General features: G+C 34.4%; 3 protein-coding genes across 3 annotated transcripts; 1 reads left to right on the top strand and 2 right to left on the bottom strand.

The window, feature by feature from the left end:
- The first annotated feature begins 2,059 nt into the window (after positions 1 to 2,059).
- LOC122276075 (tubulin beta chain-like) lies at positions 2,060 to 3,912 on the top strand. The gene is made up of 3 exons (XM_043085522.1): positions 2,060 to 2,570; positions 2,653 to 2,922; positions 3,012 to 3,912. The coding sequence occupies exons 1-3, from the start codon at positions 2,177 to 2,179 to the stop codon at positions 3,689 to 3,691; spliced, it is 1,344 nt and encodes a 447-aa protein (XP_042941456.1). The 5' UTR covers positions 2,060 to 2,176; the 3' UTR covers positions 3,692 to 3,912.
- Positions 3,913 to 6,491: 2,579 nt separating this feature from the next.
- Positions 6,492 to 7,965, bottom strand: LOC122277661 (L-type lectin-domain containing receptor kinase S.4-like). Its single transcript, XM_043087746.1, has one exon. The coding sequence runs from the start codon at positions 7,738 to 7,740 to the stop codon at positions 6,682 to 6,684; it is 1,059 nt and encodes a 352-aa protein (XP_042943680.1). The 5' UTR covers positions 7,741 to 7,965; the 3' UTR covers positions 6,492 to 6,681.
- A 6,933-nt stretch (positions 7,966 to 14,898) lies between these two features.
- LOC122277733 (fructose-1,6-bisphosphatase, chloroplastic) lies at positions 14,899 to 17,222 on the bottom strand. Its single transcript, XM_043087832.1, has 4 exons — positions 16,598 to 17,222; positions 15,911 to 16,135; positions 15,309 to 15,815; positions 14,899 to 15,212 (listed from the first exon to the last, which is right to left on the bottom strand). The coding sequence occupies exons 1-4, from the start codon at positions 17,030 to 17,032 to the stop codon at positions 15,141 to 15,143; spliced, it is 1,239 nt and encodes a 412-aa protein (XP_042943766.1). The 5' UTR covers positions 17,033 to 17,222; the 3' UTR covers positions 14,899 to 15,140.
- Between the last annotated feature and the right edge of the window lie 1,526 nt (positions 17,223 to 18,748).

Genomic DNA, 18,748 nt, shown 5'->3' with positions numbered 1-18,748 from the left:
CACCTCAAAAGTAATAGACAAGTTCAAAAATAGTGGACAAAATTAAAAAGAAAAAAGAGAGAGAGAGGTAAATGGTAAATGGTTCCATCTTGATTGCTCGTTTATTTTATTTGATTTGATTTTATTATTTTTTAATGGTAATGGAATGATTACATTTTCATGATATATTTTACAATAATGTTGTAAGATGAATGTATTTTTATAAAATGATGTTATTTTTATGAAGTGTTTTATAAAAATACCTTTTATTTAAAATATTATTAAGCAAAATATTTTGAAAAATATTGTGTAAATCATTTTCAACCGAATTTATACAGAAGAAAAAAAAGTGGAAGTTGGTGAGAGTGCAGTGAAAGCATAATCTGATCATCACATGTGCCAATTTAAGAGACTGAAGCAAGTTGGGAAGTGTGTCGGAAAAAAGATGATGCCACGTGAGAGGAGATTTTTGCACCTAGAATGCGTGTGAAGAGGTCAAGGTTGTTGCAGGGTTTTATATTTTTGAGGCACAGATATTTCCAGGCTGTTGTGTCTACATATACATGTGCCTCTTCACGTGCATACACATTATGCTTGTCTCTTTGTGTTTGATAAGTAGGACTTCACAATTCACATGCACACATCCTAATTACCAATTGAATACGTTATGAAAGTGCCTTTACCTGATTCTTACCACATCCATTGCAACCCCACTGTAATCAATATAGTATTACAAACTAAGGGGACCAGAGTCCATTAGGAAGGACCCCTTCTGTTGCCACGTCCATTTTTGGTTTCCGGATTCATGTAGTGAGTGATTACACCTCATTCATAAAAAATTAAATTAAAAAAAATTTTCACAAACATATAAAAAATAATTATCTCTATTATTTTATGGTACTGTAGAATAGAAGTGAGATGAAAGTATTATTATTATTATTATTTTAATTTCTATGAATAAAATCATTATATATAGGACAATGCTAGGGATCTCATTCAACTTTTTTTTTTTTTGAATTTTTTTTACAGAGAGATTAAGAAAATTATGTTTAATTATATTGTGAATTTTATTAATATTTTCAAAATATTTAAAAGTGTTAAAAAAATATTTAAAAGTATTTTTTTGTCATATAATATTTTTTTAAATCTTTTAAATATTTTGAAAAAATTAATAAAATTTACAATATAATTAAACAATATTTTTTTAATCTTTTTATAAAAAAAATTAAAAAAAAATTGAACGGAACAAATGAACGGAATCTCAACGGGACTCTTATCATTTCCCTTATATATATACACTTAATTAGAAAAAACTCAATAGTACTGAAATTGATTAGTGGTTAAATATGACTTAGGTATAATTTGGATGGTGAAATAAAATGAGATAATTTTAGATAAAAAGATGAAAGTTAAAAAAATATTATTAAAATATTATAATATTATTATTATTTTAAGATTTAAAAAAATTAAATTATTTATTATATTTTATATTTTTTGATATTTAAAAAAAATCATAATACCATTAAAAAAGATATTTTTTAATTATCAAATAATTTAAAAAAAAATCCCTGTCGATCCTCCATTTGGAAGAGCAGCTATTCCCATCTAACAGCATCTATGAAAATTATTTCTAATTATTAAAAATTTTAAATATCTAGCACCGACAGCTGGATGAGTGAGTGGGAAGGATAAAGTTTGGAAAGGGAGATAATGATATGATAGGTGTCGGAAAGGAAGATGAGATCTAGAAATATTTACCCTATATTTATTTGTGTTGTTTAAATTTCAAATTTCAAATTTAGAAGGATGTGTTTGTGGTGATTACTGATGTGATGATGCCATGCCATGCCAGCTCTATGTTTAGGAGCCTCAATCTGTCGTTTTCCCTAAATTTCCAGGAAAAAAAGCCATTAATTAAGGAAAGCTTCGTTGGTTGGTCAGTCGCTGTACCCTAAATTTAAAAAAATTTGAAAAATCTGCACAAAACCCCATTCAGCCATCACTCATCAATAATACTCCCCTGAATTTAACCGTTAAAGATCTCATCTTTCTATAAAGAAAGCTCCCGTCGGCCCCCCCACGCTTCATTCATTTCCATTCATTTCTCTGCCCTAGCTCTCCTCCTCTCTCTCTCTCTCTCTCTCTCTCTCTATTTTTCTCTCTGTTTCGCTTTCTCCTTTCCCGACTTCAAGCGAAGATGCGTGAGATCCTTCACATCCAAGGGGGGCAATGCGGCAACCAGATCGGTGCCAAGTTCTGGGAAGTGGTGTGTGCTGAGCACGGCATTGACCCGACGGGGAGATACCAGGGCGATTCTGAGCTTCAGTTGGAAAGGATTAACGTTTACTACAATGAGGCTAGCTGTGGCAGGTATGTCCCTCGCGCTGTTCTCATGGATCTGGAGCCTGGTACCATGGACAGCATCAGGACTGGTCCCTACGGCCAGATCTTCAGGCCGGACAACTTCGTTTTCGGTCAATCTGGCGCCGGAAACAATTGGGCGAAGGGTCACTACACAGAAGGCGCAGAGCTCATCGATTCCGTGCTCGATGTGGTCCGTAAAGAGGCAGAGAACTGTGATTGTTTGCAAGGTTTGTGCCTCCCAGATCTGATCTCTCTATCAATTTTGTCGCTTTTATATATTTGTTGTTTATGGTGTTTATGCTTTTGCAGGGTTTCAGGTGTGCCATTCTCTAGGAGGAGGAACTGGATCTGGTATGGGTACCCTTTTGATCTCGAAGATCAGAGAGGAATACCCAGACCGAATGATGCTCACCTTCTCCGTCTTCCCATCCCCGAAGGTCTCCGACACCGTTGTTGAGCCTTACAACGCAACCCTGTCCGTCCACCAGCTCGTCGAAAATGCAGATGAGTGCATGGTTCTTGATAACGAAGCTCTTTACGACATTTGCTTCCGCACCCTCAAGCTAACAACCCCAAGCTGTAAGTTAACTGGCCTTTCCCGTATGTGGATTTTTTGTGAAAGATCTATGCCTTCCCGGTTACTGATTGTCTTGATTTTGTTCGTTCAGTTGGAGATCTGAACCATTTGATTTCTGCTACCATGTCTGGGGTCACATGCTGTTTGAGATTCCCTGGCCAGCTTAACTCCGACCTTAGAAAGCTCGCCGTTAATTTAATCCCCTTCCCTAGGCTCCACTTTTTCATGGTGGGTTTCGCCCCTTTGACATCCCGAGGTTCCCAGCAGTACAGAGCCCTGACTGTGCCTGAGCTCACCCAGCAAATGTGGGATGCAAAGAACATGATGTGCGCCGCTGACCCACGACACGGCCGCTATCTCACGGCCTCGGCCATGTTCCGGGGCAAAATGAGCACCAAGGAAGTGGATGAACAAATGATCAATGTTCAGAACAAGAATTCCTCATACTTCGTGGAATGGATTCCCAACAATGTCAAATCCACCGTTTGTGACATTCCACCAACAGGGCTGAAGATGGCTTCGACATTCATCGGGAACTCCACTTCGATCCAGGAAATGTTCCGCCGTGTGAGCGAGCAGTTCACGGCCATGTTCAGGAGAAAGGCTTTCTTGCACTGGTACACAGGGGAAGGTATGGATGAGATGGAGTTCACCGAGGCGGAGAGCAACATGAACGATCTGGTTTCTGAGTATCAGCAGTACCAAGATGCCACAGCCGATGAGGATGAGTATGAGGAGCAATACGAGGAAGAGGAAGCTCAAGACATGTAATGCTGTTAGTTATGTATGCGACCTGCTGCAACTTCCGGTTGCCATTGAGGCTATTCCGGATAGCTGTAGGCCATATTTTAATGTCGAATCTTCAAGTTTGTTTCTTGTTTTTGGGTTCTTCCTTGTGCACTTGGAGACATTTCATGTGATTCTGTCCGATCATATGTTGTTCATTGACATAAAAACTCCTCTATCGATTTATTAATGCTGCTTCTGTGTTATATTCGCCGATCTATTATCGCATGTTGTTCATTTCTCCCCAACTTTCTTTGCGGGAGTTTATTATGCGCATACTTGTTTGTAGACTGCAGTGTTTCAGAATTGCAGAGAGCAATGGCATGACAATGAATTGCCAGACCCGCCCTCTTGATCATTTACATTTTTCACTACATCCATGTCCACAATGTTCCATTTTGCACAATACTCCCTCCCCATTCCTCTCTTTTCTGGTGACATTTCATATAAACTCTGGTTGAGAGGCAGGGCAGTTCTTTATTGTGAGAGTACAATACGATTCCCATCTGCCAACCATTTCTTAGTTCTGTATCAGAAGATATCCAACAAAACATTGGGCAAACGAAAGCCAATAGTAGCTCAAATCTTAAGAACGCCTCAATTTCTTTTGAGTTGAATTTAATCATTGCCGTAGAGGCAAAGCTAAATTTGAGCACTCGATTTTGTCAAATTTCCTCACTTTAAGACACGAAATAGAGATGCATTAAAAGTAGTGCTGCAAGAGGGTCAATCTGGACCGGAAAAACCGACCGGACCGATCGTTCCGAAAAACATGAGGTTTGGATAATTACATGATTCCTTGGACTGAACTAGTCCACGGTCCATGATTCCACGGACCGAAGTGGACCGGACCAACCGAATAAAAAAATATATTTTTTATTTTATATAATTAATTATGTAATTTTCATCTAACTTATTCCCATTTATAATATAAAATTTTAAATATGTAATTATAAAATAATATTCTATTAATTAAGTAGTGTATATTATTAATTAACTAATTACTAACATCTACATCTATATCTAATTAAAGTTATTAGATAAAGTTTTTGTAAAATACTTAAGTTGTAAGTAAATATAAAATAATTGGTAAATTATAAATTAACTAACCTAATACCAATTCCCCATTATGTATATATGTAAATAGTATATATATATATATATTATAATTTATATATAAATATAATTTATAATTTAGAATATGTATTTCGTATGTAAATATAATTTATAATATGTATCATTGATTATATAAAATTTTTTTTAATGAGTTAGTTACATAATCTACATTAATAATTTACTTAATTTTAATTTAGTTGTTTAAATAAAATGTTTAATTGATTTATTTAAAAAAAAAAAAGAATAAAAGATAATAATTGGATTGGACCGAATGAGATCGGATCGAATGCGGAGCGAACCGAACTGACCGACTAGATGTTTGGTCCGGTCCGGTCCGAGAAAAATAATAGACCGAAAAAATGATGGACCGTATCGGACCAGAGCGAACCCGACCATTTTCACCCCTAATTAAAAGCCTGCCTCTTTAGAGAGTAAGATGAGATGAGAATATGTAAATAATAGTGAAATGATTTAAGTTAAGATATTTTATGGAATTTTGAAAAATGTGAGAAAAAGTTGAATAAATTTATTATAAAGTTAAAATCTTGTTAAAATTAAAAAAATTGAATATTTAAAATTACAAAGTGTTTATATTTGTGGTTGTGATTTTGAATATTGAAATGAAATGAGATAGACAAAATTGGATGAGATAAAATAATCTATTTAGTAATAATGATTTATTTTTTGGACTTGCTATCCAAACCGGCCCTTATTGTTGCCTGTTGCCAAAGCTAAACTTAGCAGCAGTTCTTATTATCATTATCAAAATGAACCTTGAAGGCTAAATACATACTACTGTTAAGGCAGTGGCCTCGGTAGTAATAGATTTACAATTTGATGTTTAGCCATTGATTAATTGCAGCTAGTGCCTCTGTTACCGCTTAGCTCTCAAAGCTAGGCTTACTACTGGGAAATATAAAAGACCAATGTGGAAAATTATTTGATAAATCATCTCCTCTCCTATCCAAACCAGCCCTTGTTTCGGATTGTTAAGATCTCATAACTGTTTATAATTAATTAAGTGGCTTGCAAACAAAACCCAGCCTGATTATATTCTTTCACCAGCAGGGCCTAAACATGCGGAACACAAACCAACCAAGACTGAGTCGCTGCTCGCACTGCTACTGTTATGGGTATTATCAATCAAAAGTTTTGGAAGACTTCAGAGTGCAAGAAAAGCCATGCACCGGACTATGGTTTTATAGAACAAGTCTGGTCGCAAGAGACATCCTCGTTTTTTTGTTGGGTTGGTTCACCGGGTGTCGACTGTAATTTTATACAACGATTTATGTTAATATGCTAGGCTCGTCTCATTTCCATCTTACTGGGGATTGGCATTGCCCCTCAACCTGGGCCTTGTTTGTTCTTACAGCTCTTAACAATTCATCTCATTTCATTTTATCTAATCTTTACAACTTTTTCAAATTAAAAATAAATAAATAAATTTTTTGACATCACAAAACAAAAATAATATTAAAAAATATTTTTATATTATTTTATTCAACTTTTAATTTTTTATCTCAACTATGTTATATGCGAAAACAAACAAGATTGAACAAGAGGGTTCATAGAGAGCACCACATTCAGAGTGGGATTATTGTGTGATAAGAATATATAATATTTTCCTATGCAAGCGGCTCATAATATCAAAGGAGTCAAGCCAATCAAGGGGGTAAAACCTACAATATTTCAATTATCTGTTCAAAGCACATTCAGTGCTTCCCAGATCGAACAATATGTAACAGAACTACATTTTGACAATTGATCACCAAATTACAACAAAACAATAAAACGTGAAGATAAAACTAGAAAAGACATTGATTTACAACACAAAACATTCAATTGAACACCTCAAACTCTTACTTGCCACCTTCGATTGCTTTATCTACAACTACTTTGACTTTCTTGTACTCGCAACCAATGGGCTGCATGGCAAACTCCTCCGGCACCACTGGACGCCTATTGCCAAAGACTGTCCACAAATACAACACGGTGAATGCCGCCAAAGCTCCACAGGCAGCACCGAATATCATTGCAGCCAGCACTCTTGAGAGACAATCTCTTCGCTTTTCGGCTTCCAAATTTTTGGTGCTTTTAGCAAATGCCTTAGGATCCAGTGGCTCCGAATGCATCCAATTCGGAACATGCCTGATCTTAAAACTCCAGGAATGCAGAAAACATGCATCAGAAGAATTCCCAGTTGAGGAGCTAAAGCCCACAAACACTTCTTTATCCTCCCACACCTTGGACAGAGCAATTCGATATGAGAGCAACGGACTAGAAGGCCTAGAGCTACCATCTTGGCCCAACCTAACCTCTAACCGCTTTGAACTCGCTTCGTAATCTATCCAAGCATGGATGTTTCCACCACTGCGAGCCAAATTATAAGCCGACGCATTGCTCAATTTCTCTGATACACTACCCACACCTATTCGTGCATTATTCTTCAGCAAACCATCATTACTGTCCCTAAACGTATTAAACTTAACAGAAACAACCTTAAAATTACTTTTCCCAGATCCTAGAGAAAGTCCATATGAACTATTACCAAACTGGCTAACATTGAAGCCACTTGGAACCATAAGGAAATCTAAACCATCACCATTGCCCTTAGACATCGAGAACGAGAAGTAAGTCGAAAAAGAAACGAAACTTCTAGACTCACCTCCGACAAGTTTAATGGGGTTCTTGTACATGACTCGTCCAGCACTCGAACTCACCCGATCAGTTAGTTGAATCGCAGAGCCGCCATCAACAACTTTTGCAGCCCCATACAGAGTGATTTTGGATCCCTTTTTTGGATCGTTCTGGAACCGTGTGAATGAGAAATGAGAATCTTCGTCTGCAGCTAAGGATTTGAGGAAGAAAATGAAGAGAGTTAATACAACGAGGTGCCTGGAAATGGGTAGTGCGGCCATCGGTGAAGTGGGTCTTTGCTGAATCTTTGGTATTGCGTGGAATGGTGGGTTTCTAGGGTTTGTGGGGTGAACGCATTTGCATCTGAAAGTGAATTTTTTTCTAGGGTTTGAGAGCGGAAAGCAGAGGTGGAAAGTAAAGAATAATGGAGGGGGTAGGCTCGGAGGTTGTGAAAATTAAATACGTTTACTCGTTTCTGCTAAAAACTCTGACTTGCTTTCCCTGAGTGGTTGCTGACTGAGGGAATATGATAAAGGATATATTTTGCATTTGTGCACTCGTACTTAGATAGATTTCCGAGTGTGGTCCCTGTACTTCCTTTATTCACATTCCTCCCCCTACATTTTTTAAAAAGGACTATTGACCATGTGACGTTTGACATAATGGAGTTTGAGGTTGATGGATACTTACATGAAATTCCTTGCATTTTAAGTCCAGTTTGGTTACACATATTAAATAAGATGAGATATTTTAAAGAGTAATGAATAAAATATTATTATAATATAATTTTATAATATTAATTTTATATTAAAATTTAAAAAAATAAAATTATTTATTATATTTTGTATAGAAATTTGAAAAAATTATAATGATGAGTTAAGATGAGATGAGATGAATTTTTTAATTTTGTATAACTAATCCGGGCATTAAGCTTTTGGACAAGAGTTAATATGTATTTTATTTTATAAAAAATATTTATAAATTAATATAATTTGATATGATATGATTTTTTTATATGATATTTATAAATATTTATATGATTTTTTTATTTTATTATTGAAATGGTATAAATGCAAATTACCAAAACTCATCTGGTGAGTCAAGAGATCTAATTAAAGCTTAGATACAAAAGTTATCTAAAGTGGAGTCCTATCGTGACCTAAATCAAAGACAACTTGACGGTAAGTGTAGCCTCCATCACGTGTCAACAACATGCTCTTTTGCATTTTAGCATAAAACCCGCTTTTATGCTTTAACATATTCTCTTGGACTTAAAAAAAGATATAAAAAATTTATGTGTAAACATTTTTATGTATTTTTTTATGCATTCTATTGATTTGATTAATTATGTATTAAAAAAAATTAATGCAGTCAATCATATTAATAAAATGTACAAAAAATATATAAAAGTGACTGTATGCAATAACATTACTAAGAAAGATATTAGTTATTTTTAATCATCATTCTTTTAATATGATATTAATTAATTAATTTAAAAAATATTTATTATCTTTTACTTATCATTTAATTATTTGATATTATATTAACTAAAGACCGTTAAAATATTGATAACTAATATTTTTCTCACAATTAAAAAGCAAAAAGGCTATCAATTTCATTTCAATTGTATTTAGTGGAAAACAAAAATACTTTAGTCATCATGTTTCTAATAATAGTATTAGATTGATAAGTGACATGACCAAGTCACCCATATTCTACAATAAATAAAGATTATTCATCTTAAATGGAAAAAAAATGTAGAATTTTTTGATATAAATTTTTTATAATTTGAAAATAGATAAACCCAATATTTATTAATTCAATAATATAATAATTATTAAAATTTATGGATCTTTTGAATCGATATTCATGTATTTAATAGATATCGATAAGATCCATTCACAACCTCTAGAAAAAAACAAATGGGGAAAAGAAAACTAAAGAGACTCCCATTGAAAAGGGACCAGGCTGACCAGTGCATAGGTTGCGCACCAACGACGCAAGAGACGGGTGCTGTTGTGCGCTGTCAGTTGTGCCTACTTTAGCAAAGCTCTTTTCAGTTAAAAACTAGCATGCACTTTTGTCGTCTTGGTATGTCAACTGTACTGGTTGGCCTCCTGCAATGTTTAAAGAAGGTAGAATGTTATACGGACTGTATAAGTTTTATATATTTATTTTGAAAAAATTAATTTTTTTTTTTACATAGATATGGTATTATCATTTTTTTTTTAAATAATTATGTGACGTTTGTTCATTCTACAAATATCATCTTTTTTTTTAAAAAAAAAAATTGTTCATCATTTATTTTTTTATCATATTTTCATAATCACATAATATGATATAAAATGATAGATTCATAAATAAAATATAATAAATAATTTTCAATCATCTGATACTATATCATAAAATAAAAAAAATGATAAAAATTGAGATAAAAAGTAACATTACCCATTTTTTAAATCAGTCCTCCATTCACCTCCCTTCAAAAAAAAAAAAAAAAAAAAAACAGAGTGTCAACTTGGTTTTTTTTTTTTTAACCTTCTACTCCATCTATCTGGTTGAATATTCTTTGATTTTGTTTTTGTTTTTATCTGGAAGCATACTCTTCTTCCTGATGGACTTATTTGCGGCAAAAAGAAGTTTGGGAATGGAATCCGGATATTAGGAATAATAAAAAGAGTAATGTCTACTTTACTTTTCTACTTTTATCATTCTTGAATCAATCTATATTTTATTTAAAGAAAAATTCTTTGAAGATTGATGAGTAATATCACCCCATTATCATAGGAAGTAAGTGGGATGTAAAATTATCCGAATAATAAAAAAAAAAAAGGGTAGTTGATACTTCTAGGACATTATTTTAACTATTGATAGTAGGACGGTGTTAAATCACCACTTATTTTAAAATCTGAAAATGATAGCAATAGGTAAACTTAATTATTTTTATATTTTATTTTAATATTCCATTATTGTGTAAGTTAAACTTTTTCTTATTAAATAGACCTATATATGAAATATTTAATTAAATTAAAATAAGGATTCGTACTTAAGACATCTACTCTAATATCATACTAAATCACCGCTTATTAAAAAACTTAAATTAACATGATGATAATAATTGAATTATTTAAATGATATCTTAGCATACTAAAACCTTTAAAACCACAACAACTTAAACTGTTTGGATGTTAAGTTGAATTGAGATAAGTTGAATTGTTCATAAATAATAAGGAGTTGAGATAGTTGAGTGAATTTTGTAGAGCTCATTTAATATGAGTTTTGTGGGTCCTATGTATAAAAAGGTTTTGGGTTGAAAAAGATTATGGGTCTTATGTGTAAAGATATTGTGAGTTGAGATGAGTTTAGTGATTTGAGAGTTGAGTGTTTAAATGTTATACTCAACTTAAAATTAAGGAAAACACTACTATGCCCTCTTCCCTTGCTCCCTCAAAGTGACCGTTGGTCATAATTTTTTTTATTTAGTGATTAAGGAAGTGATTTTAAGAATATTGATATTCTTTTTTATTTTTTAAAAAATATTTAAATATATCAAAAAATGTGAAAAAAATAGAAAAAAAAATCACCTAGCGGTTAACTTGAGCGATGCACTATGACAAGCAAAGTAGCACCGCTCTAAAATTAAAGTTAATTGAGTTGAATCTAAGTTATACTTGTTTGAGCATGGACCACTAGACTTTTGAGCTGTCATGACACTCTTGTAAACATTTTGAACCTTAAGAAAATCCTCCATCAGCAGTTCAGCACATGGGAGGTGGGGTGGTAGTAGTAAGCCATTGACCCATATATAAATAAGCCTGTATGAGCTTGGAAAATGGTGAGCTCTCTAATATATTAAAAACATTTTTATAGAAAATTGAGGAAGCATCTGTACACATGATGCTTTTACTTTGATATTCGCCAAGTTTTGATAAATGAGGCAAATATTTCATTTATTTATACAATGTAGACAAGACCAACCAATTAAGTATTATATATGCATGGTAATACACAATTAAACCCCACAAATGTATGAACTATCATCTGTCAGTCAGTCACCTAAGAGTAGTTCAGTCAAGAAAGTAAGATTTTATTTTTGATTAGCATCAAGAAAGTGAGATTGTTTGCTGTTTAATATCCCACTTAATGGGTATTATCAGGCAAAAGGACCCTTATCCAGAATATGCTTCTTCCAACCAGAGACAGCCATCAACCATCAAAGCCAACTCATCATCATCACAACTTAGTGGACCATAATATCTTATGCTACTACTCATGTGTCTATTCATACTAAAATTGGACATTTAAAGTAGTACACTCACCCACAAATTTGAGCATATATTAATATTCGAGTACTGCTACATTCACAAAAAGATTATATAAAATAAATTTACAAATTAATGTAATTTTATGAGACTCGTTAAATCTATTTTACAATAAAATAACTTTAAAATATGGTGTATCATATTAAACTACATCAATTTATAGATTTATTTTTTTATAATCTTTTTATATCTAAAGTATTTCTTCTCTAGAAATTTTGAAATCACTCCAAAGAAACAAAAATTCTTGTCATTTTAAGCGAAACTGATAGTATTTTTGTATAAAATATAGAATATTTTGATTATTTTATTTATCAATAGCATATAAAATGATTAAATGGACCCTATTTCTTAGAACTTAGAAGCTAAGCTCTAGGATGGTAAACAAATAAAAACAAAAATCATGAATGAATAGAGAGTGGAGATGTCACAAGCGTTGCAGTGCCAAAGACAACAGGATTGTTCTGTCAACTTCAAAGACAACCTTTAAAAATTGTGCTGGCCAACTTATTGCTTTGGTGCGCTGAAGTTCTTCACAAGCGAAGCATGTTCTACAGTAAGTGTCATGCAGAAGGGCCCCAACCTGTTTTTCATCAAAATTCCAAACATTAATTGAACCAGGAAGAACATGAGGGGAGGGCCAACCTGAGAACTGCAATTGCTAGAAATTCTCCATGCCAATCTTACATTGTTTATGATCAAGGTTTTAGGTATGTTTATAAGATTAGAGTAAATCTCTTTTTTTGAACTGATTTTATGAGATGAGTTAGGCTTATGAATTTTTTTTATAGTATCAGAACCTGCCACAGGACGAATGGAGGCCCGCACTACTTACACCGTGATAAGGATTAGATAAAATTCTGGCCTACACGTGAGGTCTCAAATTACTTGTAGACAAGGTCTTGATTATGTTTATAAGGTTGAAGCAAACATTTCTATTTGAACCGATTTTATGAGATGAGTTAGTAGGCCCATGAATTTCTTCCATTAAGAACCAAAATGAAAATTGTTGTCAAGAAACAAGGAAACTCAGAGCTCATTCCTATGTGCACACTACAAACGTTGTATGCTACTGTCTAATTATAAGTCAGTGTCCTCACAGGGTGTTTAACCCAGTTACTTAGCCTCTACATCCCTTTTTATTATTTGGTTTGGGTGGACTTTTCACTTGATCTATTTAGTTGGGTGGATATCTTCCTATATCTTACATCTTGTAATTTTTTTCTTTTTAATGTAGAGTAGAAAAAAACAAATAAATAAGATAAGAAAAATCCAGTCTCGATCTTTCACCAAAAGGAGTGAAAAGAATTGCGGTTAAAACCAAATTGATAATGTCTCCCACCTTGAAAAAGGTAGATTAGATTCTACTCTTTTATTATTGATGAGATCAAGTGCCACTAATAATGAATTCATTTGGGATTGGTTCCATCTTCTTTAACCACTCTTTTAAGTTCACTGCTAATGTTTCAAGGTTTGGTGTTTGTAAATCAAATATTTCTATTTATAAGTCGATGTGAAGAACACATCATTCATTGACATGATAAGATCTTGCCATGTTAGTGGCATGGAATATTTGTTTTACACGCCGGCTTATAAATAGAAAATATATCTTATAAATTGCAACAAAAGAAAGTAAAAAGAAAATCTACTTCTACGCGACCATTTTGCCTCTAGATTGTTATATCTTTGAACAATCACCACAAGAAGCTCTCTTTTTTTGGCACATCATTAACTTATCTTATCCTCTTTAAACGATCAGAAATTATAGATACATAAAAAAAGTTGCACACACCAAAAATAAGTGAACAACTACATGAACAGTAACAAAAACTATCCCTCATATTTCTGTTTCGCACGACTTTTCCGTGAATGTAGCACTGTTCTCATTCATTACATGTGTAAATTTCATGTTGGCGTCCTATCTTTTTAGTTGAAGACCTGGAAAACTAAGCGGTGATATGTCTTTGTTCTCTGCTGTACTGGGTGTTGTACTTCTTGTCTATAACCGTACATTTGTATGGGTTGCTGCTAAGAAATTAGTAGGAATGTTGGATCCCTAATCAAATGTCCTAAACTTTTTGCCTCCTATCTGTTCAAATGTACAGAGATGCTTAAACACGTTCAGAAGAGTAGACAGAATACAAAATAAAGACATCTAGTATCAAACAAAGTATGCTTGCAATTTCTCTACTGTACCAGTGCTTCCAATGAAAATTGGTGTACTTTGGTCAATCTGCCAGAGAAACAAAGTCAATGTCAGATGTGGTTGGAAGACGTGTCCTTCGTTGGAAGAAGCTTTGATGCCAAGTATTCTTTGGTGACCATCTGTTGCTAGTATGGTACCTCTAGCTTGGTCTGCTATATATCTCATTGGTGCATGCTGCCTAAGTCCCATTTGGGTCATACTCCGGATGGACTAGTTATGGCACAATTGAAGCCCATTGGAATCATTATAAACGGCAAAACCCTCTCTCCTCCCAAGTAATATGGATCTCATACATCACCTCTTATAAGAATATCACACCTCAAGTTCCCATTTTCGCTGTCCATGTTCTCGGGGTTCCAATAGATACCACCACAAAGCAGCATTCTGTGGATTAAGGCATTCTATGTAACGACCAGAATAGGGCTTACCGTTGAAGCCTGGCTACCTGAGGAGGGTGGGGGTATTTCTTCAGTTTTCCCATCCCATAGGCCGTAATTATCTTCATTGAATGATACTTTTTTTTCTGATTCTAGCATCTTTGTAGTTATCTTAATTTCCTTCGTTGAAAGGATAGCTATTCCCACCAAAATTAAGGCTCTGCTTCTTTGGATTGGTCATTTCCCAGCCAGAACATTTGTACTTGTTGGTTAAAATTGTCTCAGCTCGTTACAGATTGATTTGGAGTCTGCTGGCAGTTCAAACAGGTTGCAAATGACATGATATCTTAATTGGTAGGTTAATCTAGGCAGAAATGTTGTTTATAAAACTGCATGAAATTCCTCCGTTTCTCTGCATAATGGATGGAACACACGAGCCTTCAACATCCAGTTGATATCAGACCGTGCAGCTGCATCTTAAGCGTCTTTGTTTTTATGCATTCGTGATGCGCACTAAAAGTCTAAAAGCAATTCTCAGGTTCGAAAATGAATCATATTGCTGAAATTATTCTGTACCCCTTTCTTCACAAGCTTGCTTAAACCCTGGTTTGAATCCTACATACACGACTCTTTGTTGCTGTCTTAACAAAAGAATTCAACACGAAGATAAAATACAGAGTTCTTTTTTGTTTTTTGCCTTCTTCATAATTCCAATTTGGAGTATTTCTTGCATGAAAGATAATCTTCACAATCAAAATTACTCTTCCAGGACATGTTAATCAAGCTAAATACTTCTCCAATTTCTCCACTTCCTCCACGCTTCCAATGTATAGCGGAACGCGTTGATGGATCTGTACAAGAAATTAAGGGAATCAGAAACACAATCCCAGTTATCAAATAAGCCAGGTACCTGCACAAGCTCAAGGTTTTTAAACATTTGTACTCACCTCATTTGGCATAATGTCGAGTACTCTCTGATGGCCATCTGATCCTTTCCCACCAGCTTGCTCCACTATAAAGCTCATTGGTGCACATTCATACAAAAGCCTCAGCTTCCCATTCTTGCTCTTCTTGTCTCTAGGATACCCATAAATTCCACCGTACAGCAGCGTCCGGTGGAAGTCACCGACCAAGCTACCGATATACCGAGCAGAATAGGGCTTCCCACTAGGACCTGGGTCCTTGAGATCATCAATATACTTCTTCAATTTGTCATCCCAAAGCTGATAGTTCCCTTCATTGAATGAATAGATCTTTCCTGATTTGGGTATCTGGATACTCTGTTGAGTTAACACAAATTCCCCATACATTGGGTCCAAGGTGAATGCAAACACACCATTTCCAATTGTGAGCACAAAGATTATGGAGCTTGAATACATGCAATATCCAGCAGCAAGGAGGTTGCTTCCTGGTTGGCACACGCTCACCACACATTTCTGTTTCACATCGTCAAGCTGCCAAATGCCAAGTACAAACGATTAGGAGTGTTTGAGAAAAGGAAAAAACAACAATGTTTCGGGATTAAATGAGGAGAAGGAATTGGAATTACAGTAGCATCGTCACCAATGTCTGCGAGGCACTCATCATTTGGGCTGTATATTCCAAAGATAGAGCCAGTGGAAACTGCTGCATCGATGTTGGAAGAACCATCAAGAGGGTCAAATACAACAATATAGTTGCCCGAGTAGCTTTCTTCCACTGCTACGGGCACGTCCTCTTCCTCTGATGCTATGATTCCCGTTCGTCCACTTGATCTCAGGCAATTGGAGAAAACCTGTCATTTATTCAGAAAATGATCGAACTCGTTTGCTGGTACAGAGTACTGGAGTGGTAGCCATCAATCACGATCAAACACGAATTGATGATATGAACGAATTCGGAAAAATGTCACTTCAATTTCTTATCCAAACTTGAGTGCAGCGGAAGAAAGATAAAACACACAAAATTAGCCCTACGAAGAGCACCAAACACCATATGGTCCACTTTATATACAGGGACCTTGATCCTAACACACAATGAACTGCAAAGCCAAATTAATGTTCATCTGAATTATTTCAAGCCTTGTTGAGTTGAAGTGAAGTAAGACTAGCAACATCATGGCACTGATCTTGATAGTTATTAATTATCTCCTACACAACTGCTCAGGTTCGTATAAATTATTGTCTATTTTGCAAAGCATTTTCCTCTTCCTAGTATGTAGAAACACTAGAGAACAGGGTGTATAGCTGCTACAAACCTCATTAGAGATAACGTCAAGTTTTTTCTGGTCCTCGCCTTGAATATTGACAGCACCCTGCACTCCAGTCATGTTGGCAATGCTAGCTCTCTGCACCAAAGAAGCAATCTGCTTACACGCCATGGAAATACTCGACAATACAATAGTGAGCTCGGCGTCAATCACGCCCGCCTGTTCTTGCTTAAGCAGCCAGTTGGTCAGCGTTTGAATCTCAAACCCACCCTTCTTCTTTGTCTCTGCGTCTGCTGTCCCCACTGCCATGCATCGAACCCCGGGAGGAACATGTTTCTTACTCCTACTAAGACTAATGTTATTGCGACACGAGAGAAGTGTAGTGTTGGAATCAAAGATAGAGAGATGAGAGAGGGAACGAGAGCTTGAGAATAGAAGATGGGATGGTGTTCTTGTTGCTGCAGCTGCTGCTACTGAAACCATGGCTGCTCTCGTTTGATTTTCTCAACACAGATTTTTTCTCTTCCAGGAAAAGGGACTGCAGACAGGGATTATGTTGCGCAGTGAGGGAGGGATTGTGAGGTTGGTAACCATTTCTGATACGTGGGGTCCCACTTATCTCAGCTTGTTTTGTGATCGTGGTTGCCTTTTGGAGTCCAATGGGAAGAAGAGGGATTACACATACCGAGTGGTGCAGTATAAGGGTTGGGGTTGTTTTGTGGGAAGTCCCAAATCCATAAACAGAAGTGTCAACTACCCGTGACCATATCCGGCCATAAAATGAGTTCTTACATAAAAGAAAAGCAATAAATAAAAATAAATTTATAAATTAAGGAAATTTATATTTTTAAAATTTTTTTTATAATATGACATATTAAATTAAAACATGTCAATTTTAATTATTTTTTAAAAATATTTCTTGTAGATCAATCAAAAGTTGTTTTTATGTTTAGCGGCGGTTGATCCAAAGCTATCCCGACATGATCGCATGAATCCCTCCATTTTCTTCCCTTGAGTTGAGATGAATGCATGGATCTTACGAACATGAACAAGTCCTTCGCTCGAGAGGGTTCTACGGTCGGTCCAGTTGGTTTGGTCGACGTTGTGTTTTGGGCCTCCTTTTGAATTGGATTAATTGTTGGGTTTTTAAAAGTAGGCTTTTCTTTTTTAATTCTTCAGTCCAATAGAAAAGTCAAGTTTTAATATGATTCTAATTTTTAAAGCCCACTTTAATATTTAAGCTCAATTAAAACACTAGGCCCAGTTTAAGTTATTTGGATTAATAAAGAGTAGATAAAAATGAATTTAAATTGTTAAAATACTATCATTTAATACAACATCATAAGATAATAATAATAAAAAAATCGATGATGAATATATTTTTTCATATTCTAATATTAATAGAAGGCCTACATTTACATAGAGTTGTTACAACAACTCGTATATGGCCTTCTATGTGGCGAATATTCTAAGAGTAATGCTACTCATAATCACATGATGTACAATTAGATGATAAGTTTTCAATTGAAATATAATAAATAGTCTCTAATCATCTAATGTCACATCATGAAATGATGAAAGGATGGTGAAAATATTTTTTCATATTCTAATATTAATATTCCATATAAGGTTTTAGAGTTGAAAGTTCTAAAACAATTTTTGCAAACAAAACTAACACTCAACTGAATCAATCTTATAAAACATAGATTCCTTTACAAATCCATAAAATGATTGTAGAAGATTTAATAATATCAATAATAGTTACTTGAATTGAAATAATTTTTTTCAAACTAAAATACATAAATCTCTACTGTGATCAACTGTGTTATAACACATATTAATTGAATTATTTATATTAACTATTGAAAAGAATATGTTAAAATCAAATTCCTGAATACAAATTTTTACCAGTAATTAATTTACATGTTAAAAAGTAAGAATGCCGATTTTTAAATATATTATATTTTGATATGAGGGTTTATCATATATCATGATTAAATATCAATAAGGAGAAAGCACACCAATTCCAACTTCTGGCATGCATGGAAATAACGAGGATTTCCAAACACTCGTGATCTTGCGTACATGCATGCATCCACCTTGCTTAAATGGTATAGTTACAAAAAGATATTGCAGTTTTAATATGTAAAGCTTTTGCATATTATTATTATTTTAAATAAATAAATAAATATAAGATCC

Source organism: Carya illinoinensis, chromosome 9, assembly GCF_018687715.1.
Source record: "Carya illinoinensis cultivar Pawnee chromosome 9, C.illinoinensisPawnee_v1, whole genome shotgun sequence".
Classification (NCBI taxonomy): Eukaryota; Viridiplantae; Streptophyta; class Magnoliopsida; order Fagales; family Juglandaceae; genus Carya; species Carya illinoinensis.
Note: the sequence above shows the minus strand (reverse complement) of the source record. Positions and strands in the feature narration are given on the sequence as shown.